Source organism: Halictus rubicundus, unplaced genomic scaffold, assembly GCF_050948215.1.
Source record: "Halictus rubicundus isolate RS-2024b unplaced genomic scaffold, iyHalRubi1_principal scaffold0022, whole genome shotgun sequence".
Classification (NCBI taxonomy): Eukaryota; Metazoa; Arthropoda; class Insecta; order Hymenoptera; family Halictidae; genus Halictus; species Halictus rubicundus.
The window spans coordinates 2,030,475-2,039,186 of record NW_027488563.1 but is presented as its reverse complement, the minus strand read 5'-3'; the positions used below and the strand labels follow the sequence as shown (position 1 = coordinate 2,039,186).

The following is an 8,712-nucleotide window of genomic DNA, read 5'->3' as shown; positions in this document are numbered from 1 at the left end:
ACGTCGGAGAGCAAAAACGATTGCTAGCATTTCTAACTCAAAACTGTGATAGCGTGATTCAATCTCGGTGGTCAGTTTAGAAAAGTAAAATACTGGGTGTAGCTTCTTATCGGCCTTCCTTTGTAACAGGATAGCACCGAACCCCGACACGCTCGCATCACAGTGCAACTCGGTCTCGTCTTGTGGAGAATAAATACTTCATATCGGCACGCTTAACAAACGATTCTTAAGCGTCTCGAACGCTTGTTTTTCTTTTTCGGCAAACTGAAACTTTGCATCCTTCCTCGTGAGATCGTATAAGGGCTTCGCGAGGATGGAGAAACCCTGAATAAATTTCCGAAAGTATGATCTCAAGCCCAAAAATCCCTGCACCTCTCGAACGTTTCGCGGAAATGGGAATTTCTTTACCGCCTCGAGGCATTGTTCTGTTGGCCTGATTCCTTCGCTTGTTACCGTGTAACCCAAATAATCGAGTTTTGTTTGGAGAAATCTGCATTTATCTAACCGTAAATTCAAAAGATTCACTGTCAGTAGTTTAAATACTTTTCCAAGGACTTCAAAATGGTGCTCTATAGTCTCAGTCGCGATGAGGAAATCATCTACATAAACAGATATTTCGCCGTCGTTGATTAGTTCTTTAATGATCTCAGTGACGTAGCGTTGGAATTTAAGAGGCGCGCCTTTTAACCCGAATGGCATCCTCGTGTATTCGTATTGCCCGAAAGGTGTTACAAAAGATGTAAATTTAATCGAGTCTTCGTGCATCTTGATATGGAAAAATCCATCCTTTAAATCGAGGGTGGTAAAATACTTTTTCCCTTCCAGCAGATCTAATTGGTCTTCGATTAATGGCAGTGGAAAGTTATCACGGATCGTGATTTTATTCAATGTACGGAAATCTACACACATTCTAATTTCCCGCTTCTTTTTCTTCGTTAGAACGACAGGAGACACGTACTCGGATGTGCTCTCCCTAATTATCCCTTTTTCCAATAATCCATCGAGGATACAACGCAATTTGTTTTTCTCGTCATACGATAATCTACGAGGTGAAAATGAAAAGGGATTGTCGCTCGTAAGTGTTAATTTCATCGTGTTTCCTACACTTGGCTCCACAGGTCTATGTGCGTTAATGCACATTTTACTAAATAACTCCCGCGCTCGTGTCTTTACTTCATCAGAAAGGCTCTCGTCAAAACGCATGTCATCGGCGCTGATGCACGTATTACCCTGATCTACCTCAATGTTCATAGTATCGGCTATATCATCGCGTTCCACTGTGTCCTCTCTACTCAACGATAAGTTGGCAATTTTCATGAAATCGCGTCCTAAAACTAAAGGGTTTTTCATCGTTTCGTCTGGTACAATTCTCAACATAACGCAATATTTTTCCGTGTCGTAAATAATTGTGGCTTGCGTCTTTCCTAACACGTTCAAGTCGCTACCGTTAATTCCGTGAAACCTATCTGAAACGCGATCGGCTGTAAAACAGGTTCTCGGAACGCAATCCTCTTTAACAAAAGAAATCGGACTCCCCGAATCGATAAGTGCGTTTACTTTTGAACTGAAACTACCGCACTCGCTACTTATCTGTATTTCTACCGCTCGCCGAAAGTCATCGTCTTCTTTTCGCCCGCGCGCGATGTAGTTGACGTCGTTCCTCGTTGTCTGTGCGTTGCATTGATTCGCCCGATGACCCAACTTTCCGCACGTGAAACAGGATCCCCTCTCTCTCACTGGTCTCGTACATTCGAGACCGAATGTTCGAATTAAAGCATCTCCGCCCGGTGCTCACTGATTCTAGTCCATCCTTCGGCGGTGGTCTTCGTATGGGTGGTCTACCAGACCCATCCGATGGCACGACTTAGGGTCTATTCAAACTTCCCGGAGGCGAATGTTAGTATGAATACTACCGCGTTTTCCTAATTCATATCTGCCGGGACCCTAGCAGGCAACCTCAGAAGGCGCTCGAGATGGTCGCAACAAAAGCTAAGAGCCGCACACAGCGGGGGTTCGCTACCTAACACCAGAACAGTTTGCTCCCCTCTACACCCCGGGGATGCCTATGCATCCGCCGAGAGCTGGGCATCCGGCGTCGGCCCACCGATCTCGCCCGATGCTCCCCGGCCGTCGGTCACGCCGGGTGCCACGACAGCATCCGCACAGAATCCATTCTCGAAGTAGAGAAAAGAATATTGTTCATCTGAGTTGTAATTGTTGTGATATGGTAAATATTGCAATCACAACAACACTTTCGAGGTGGCGCCAGTCGCGCCATTTCTCGGTACGCGACGAGGCCGTGCGGCGTGACGAGCGCGGGTGTAAGTGACCGGTTTCACATATAGTTCTTACTCTGCCTTGAGAGGTGCTTAAATGTACAACATAGATGTGTGTTTCAAAGTTATGAAAATAAAAATTGTTGTTTTTGTTGAAGTACTTCGACATGAAGCTTACCGTTCGTTTTTACGTTCATCCTGTATATCTCAACAGTAATGTTAATAAGTTGTAGCGGCTAGCGGGGCGCCGGAAGAGAAATCTTCAGCGCACCAGCACCAAGAAAGATTTATGGTTTGCACAGCATAACACGCTATTTGTGAGAAAACGTCTTTAACGTTTTTGGCCACTTAGCGGACAGATGTGTCCTTGTAGTTCCTAGCGACGAACTCAATAGCGCAAGTGGACGCCATAAATTTTGGGTAGTCTAAGGGTCTCCAGCCTAGAGTGTCCCAGCGACGCGTGCCTGGTTTCTATCACCCGGGAAAGCTGGGCCCGTTGACGTAAGCCAGCAGTCACGTACCGCACTTAGCACGGGGCCCGGAAGACACCCCGCTGCATCACCAAAATTAGATTTTTAACAGAACGACACGCTCACCCTTCTCACGCACGAGAGGCGTGGAACGTGGGCGTGTTATGCAAAATGCACGGATTGGTGGAAGTTCCCCGCAAGGACTTCCACCAATCAGCCGACAAGCATTTTTGAAGATATAAGGCAGAGACTACCGACGCGAAAGGAAGTCACGAAGTCGAGACACAGCCGCGTATCCGCCGAGTGACTTAGAGTCTAGTCCGGTCGTTGCTAAGTTGCAATAGCAGTTCAACCGCGAGTCGAAGCGAATCGCCGGTTTTAGTCGAACCACCCCGGACGCTCTCGCGACATCACTCTTTATTGTAAATAAACGACTCAGTCACGTACACCTGATTTGAACACTCATTCTAAGGCACCCGCCTTATATAACCCTGTTCCTTCATTGGTGACCCCGACGTGATCAGGGTGACTGAGTCGCATCACGCGCATTTTTTTTTTCTTTTCTCTCGAAGTGCGTGTAGTGCAGTGATATTGAAATGGAGACAACGACGCCAGAAGTCAGCAAGGTCGCCATCAGGATCCCACCTTTCTGGCCTGAGCAACCCGAACTGTGGTTCCGCCAAATCGAGGCACAGTTCGCCCTAAACGGGATTACAGCTGACACGACAAAATTTTATTACATACTGTCTCAGCTCGAGCCCAAATACGCGGTGGAAGTGCAGGACATTTTTATAAACCCACCGGAGGCCAACAAGTATGGGACACTAAGGTCCGAACTTCTGAAGAGGCTGTCGGCGACCCAAGGAAAAAGGATCCGGCAGCTGCTGGAGCAGGAGGAAATAGGCGACCGAACCCCGTCGCAATTCTTACGCCATATGCGGAACCTCGCAGGTACCACAGTCAGCGACGAGTTCCTGCGGACCCTGTGGTCAGGTAGACTACCCAACGTGACCAGAGCCATCGTCTCGGCTCAGTCAGACCTGCCATTAAGCAAGCTAGCCGAGATAGCCGACCAGATCCACGCGGAGGTGCAGCCAGCCCAGGTAGCCAGCACGTCGGCCCCAACGCAGTCCGACCGCCTGGCAGAGCTCCTGATCGACCGATTGGAGAAACTGGAGCTTCGAATCGCCGAAATATCCCGACCTTGCAGTCACAAGGGAAGCAGGACGCCCAGACGGAGTCGGTCTTCGTCCAGGTCATCGCGTAAGACGGAGAACGTCTGCTGGTATCACCAGAGGTTTGGGAAGGAGTCCACCAAATGCCGCCAGCCGTGTTCATACGCGGGAAACGAGTCCCTCCGACACTGACCGCGGCAGCCAGTGACGGAACATCCACCTGCCGCCTCTTCGTCACGGACAAAGTGACGAAGACCGAATACCTCGTCGACACTGGCTCGGACCTTTGTGTGTATCCACGCACACTCGTCAAAGGCCGAGTCAGCAAGACGTCATACGAGATGGTTGCGGCAAACGGATCGACGATCGGCACCTACGGCATCCGCGTGATGGACCTCAACCTGGGACTACGGAGGGCCTTCCAGTGGAGGTTCATCATCGCCGACGTGGGAAAACCCATCATTGGCGCCGACTTCCTCACGCGCTACGGCCTACTGGTGGACCTCAGGCGACGACGCCTGATCGACCAGACGACATCACGGACGACAACGGGACGCACCGTCGTGGGTTTCACGGACTCCATCCGGACCATCGCGGGGAACTCACGCTACCACCAGCTGCTAGCCCAGTTTCCCGACGTGACCCGACCCACAGCGACTCCTAGGCAAGTCAAACACGATGTTGTACATCATATTGTAACGACTCCCGGCACTCCCGCGTATTGTAAGACCCGCCGATTGTCCACCGATATGTACAAGGTCGCTCGCGCAGAGTTCGAGGAACTGTTATCTCGGGGTCACATCCGTCCTTCTAAAAGCCAGTGGGCTTCTGCCCTACACATGGTGCAGAAGAAGGACAACGGATGGCGGCCCTGCGGCGATTACAGGACCTTAAACGCTCGCACGATCCCCGACCGGTATCCCATACCACATATCGAGGACTTCGCGCGAACACTAGCAGGGAAGACAGTGTTTACTACGTTAGACCTGGTCCGCGCGTACCACCAGATACCGGTAAACCCTCGCGATATTCCGAAGACCGCGGTAACGACGCCGTTCGGGTTGTACGAGTACACCGTCATGCCGTTCGGTTTGCGCAACGCGGCGCAGACGTTTCAACGCTTCATCGACACCGTCTTACGCGGTTTCGATTTTTGCTATGCGTATCTAGACGATATTCTAGTAGCGTCAGTCGATGAAGACGAGCATATGGAACATCTGCGTCAACTCCTCGAGCGGCTTAACGAGTACGGTGTCATCGTCAACCCGAGCAAATGCGTATTCGCCGCTACCGAAGTCAAGTTTCTCGGGTATATTGTGAACGGCAACGGCACGAGGCCTCTACCTGAAAAAGTAAAGGCCATAAACGAATTTCCGAAACCAGAGACCGCGAAACAGCTCCGTAGGTTCCTCGGTATGTTAAACTTTTATAGACGGTTCATACCTAACGCCGCGGCGGTACAAACACCGCTTCACCACCTGCTCAGCGGTCGGACGGCGAAAGGCAACGCCCCGATCCAATGGTCAGGTGAAGCGGAAACAGCGTTTCAAGCATCCAAAGATGCACTTGCCAACGCTACGCTACTAACGCATCCATCGAGTCGTTCGCAACTCGCGATTATGGTGGATGCGTCGGATTTCGCGATCGGAGCAACGCTGCAACAGCGACAAGGAAATTCGTGGAGGCCACTAGCCTTCCACACGAAATCCATGTCGCCCGCACAGCGTAACTACAGCGCATACGATCGCGAACTTCTAGCGATATATACAGCGGTTAAGAAATTCCGACATATGGTCGAAGGTCGTTCGTTCACGATATACACCGATCATAAACCTCTGACTTTCGCGTTCAACCAGAGATCCGACAAATGTTCCCCTCGACAGTTTCGGTATCTGGATTACGTAGGCCAGTTCACCACTGACATTCGGCACATCAGCGGCAAAGATAATGAGGTGGCGGACGCACTATCGCGAATCGAATCCATCGCGTCGACTATAGACTACGCGGAATTAGCTCGTTCGCAAGAAAACGACAAAGAAGTCGACAAGTTCTTAACCGCGTCCGACACCTCATTAACGCTCAAGCGCGTCAAATTAATCGACAGCGACGTCGAAGTCTATTGCGACGTGTCAACGAATGTCGCGCGCCCATTCGTAACAGCACCGTTTCGCCGACACGCGTTCTCAGCTGTCCATAACTGCGCCCATCCAGGTATCAAGGCCACCGCGAAACTCTGCAAACAGAGATTTGTTTGGCCGTCGATAGAACGCGACTGTCGCGCTTGGGCTCGCAGTTGTACCGAATGTCAGCGCGCTAAAACGAGTAGACATGTCTTCAGCCCGATATCGGAATTCAAAGCGCCGTCCGCCAGATTCGAGCACATCCATCTCGATTTGGTGGGCCCGCTACCGATATCAGACGGCAAAAGATACTGCCTCACATGCGTCGATCGCTTCACGCGTTGGCCCGAAGCCTTTCCGATCGCCAATATCGAGGCAGAAACGGTAGCGAAAGAGTTTGTCGCCGGATGGGTGGCTAGATTCGGTACCCCCATCCGGATCACAACGGACCAGGGTAGGCAGTTCGAATCGCAGTTGTTCAAACACCTGAGCAATTTATTAGGCGCGAAGCATATTCGAACTGCAGCCTATCATCCGGCGGCAAACGGCATGGTCGAGCGCTTCCATAGACAGCTCAAAGCTGCCATAAAGTGCCACGGCACGCAACGTTGGACCGATGCGTTGCCCGTAGTACTTTTAGGTATTAGGGCAGCGTATCGGGACGACCTGCTGGCATCAACGGCAGAGCTCGTCTATGGCGAGAGCGTTCGGCTACCTGCCGAATTTTTTACCAACACGGCGAGCAACGAAGACCCCGCGAGCATGGTGAGGCAGTTACGCGAACACTTCCGCGACGTTCGCCCGGTGCCGGGATCGCGTCATGGTGGCAACAAAGTGTTTGTCTACAAAGACCTAGCGACCGCCTCCCACGTGTACCTTCGTACCGACGCAACGCGGACCCCATTGCAAAACGCGTACGAAGGACCTTTCCCAGTTATTTCGCGTAACGGGAAGAATTTCAAGATTCGAGTGCGCGGAAAAGACACAACGGTAACCATTGACCGCCTTAAACCCGCGTACACGGTAAACGGTGACGAGACCGTACGATACAAAGACTCGCAACCGACGACCGAGCCGACCCCCGCGCAGGTACCTGTCCACACGCGCTCAGGTAGACGCGTTAGATTTCCTGACTACCTGCAGGTCGGAACGTGAGACAACCTTGCCACGTTGTATATATATTGTACATTTTGTAAATAGCCAGCTACAATAAGAATAGGTATAGATTACCCGGTAATTAGGATTAAGTTAGGATAGCGTTAGCACTGGTAAGGGGGTGATGTAGCGGCTAGCGGGGCGCCGGAAGAGAAATCTTCAGCGCACCAGCACCAAGAAAGATTTATGGTTTGCACAGCATAAGACGCTATTTGTGCGGATACGCGGATTTCTTCCACTTTCACTTGGACCACAACATATTTCAATGTCATCAAAATTCGAGACATAGTCCCTTCCTAATGTGGATACTTCCTTAAAAAAAACAACTATTCTCGTTTTCACAATATATGTATAATTTACGTTAATATATAAGGATGTGTGATGCTGTTTCACGAAGAGGCAGGAACGATTCCTGTTAGAGATTTATCGAGGAATCGAGAGGAGGCGGACGGGGTTCGCAAACTCCGAACTCATAGCCAACCTTTATATAATTACTCTGTATTTTTAACCATGTTCGGTAACGAACAACACTGTACAAAACTGTAAATACACGACTCAGAGGACTGGATCAACGGCGCGTGCGCGACGTCGTTCCTGCGTCCCCTCCCGCGCCCCGCGAGTCCCGGGTGGATCGAGCAGCTCGGCGGCCCTCGCGTGCCGCGCGGGGGACGGGCGTCAGGAGCGATCGATCTAACAGCCGATCGACGCAGTCTTCTGTATTATCGACAATCGACAGGTCTCAAGCGTGTTTCTCTCTGTATTCCTTGCGATCCTCGTTTCGTCGGACTTTTTCCTGCCAGCCCGTTTCTGCGAACTGACGGAAATCTTTCAGCACCGTGAAAGATCCGAAGAGTTCGAAACAATTCCTATCTCCATAATGTTGTAGAGGAGAGATACCGATAGTTTACCTATGGAGCTGTAGAGCCCCGAAAACCTTTTTTTTTGTGCCCCGCACAGCAGTGAACTAACAATGCGCTCTCGAAAGGCCATCTGGTAATGATCAGCCGCTTGCTCAGCCGCCGAGCAACGGCGGCCGGTGGGATTAGTCCGACGCCGGGACGACGGCGCCCGATTTTCGGTTAACATGGCATTAGGCCTAGAGCCCGGCCGCAGAATCATCCGGTCCCGGCAAGTATGAATAGACCCTTATTCAGACAGCGAAACTCCCTCCGAAAGTCGTAGTCTTCCCGACGGCAACTTTACGTTCGTGAAGCCGTCAGTATTTCGTCCACGGACTCATAACGCTGTACGTTAGCCTGTATTTACAACTCCTTATTCTGTATACCATCGACGACGTAGCTGAGTAATTCTGTTTCCGAAACAGGTTCTCGATTTGCAAGGATTGTCTTATCGTGCACATAATCGGTGAAAGATTTTTTCGCTCCCCACTTCCTCACTTCAAGCTCACGTTTCAAACATAAAGGATCCGGTAGTTGCCCGTACAGCCTCTTCAACTCTCTCAAAAGCTCATGGGCAGTTAAGTCTACGCAGTCTATTCTTGAGTGATACCACTTCA

General features: G+C 50.8%; 1 protein-coding gene across 1 annotated transcript; it reads left to right on the top strand.

Moving 5' to 3' along the window:
• Positions 1–3,342: 3,342 nt before the first annotated feature.
• Positions 3,343–8,164, top strand: LOC143363107 (uncharacterized). The gene is made up of 2 exons (XM_076803724.1): positions 3,343–3,739; positions 8,154–8,164. Exons 1-2 carry the CDS (start codon positions 3,343–3,345, stop codon positions 8,162–8,164), a joined length of 408 nt encoding a protein of 135 aa, XP_076659839.1.
• Positions 8,165–8,712: the final 548 nt, after the last annotated feature.

Excerpts from the sequence above, each read along its gene's own strand:
- LOC143363107 (XM_076803724.1), top strand. The coding sequence starts at position 3,343 with ATGGAGACAACGACGCCAGAAGTCAGCAAGGTCGCCATCAGGATCCCA.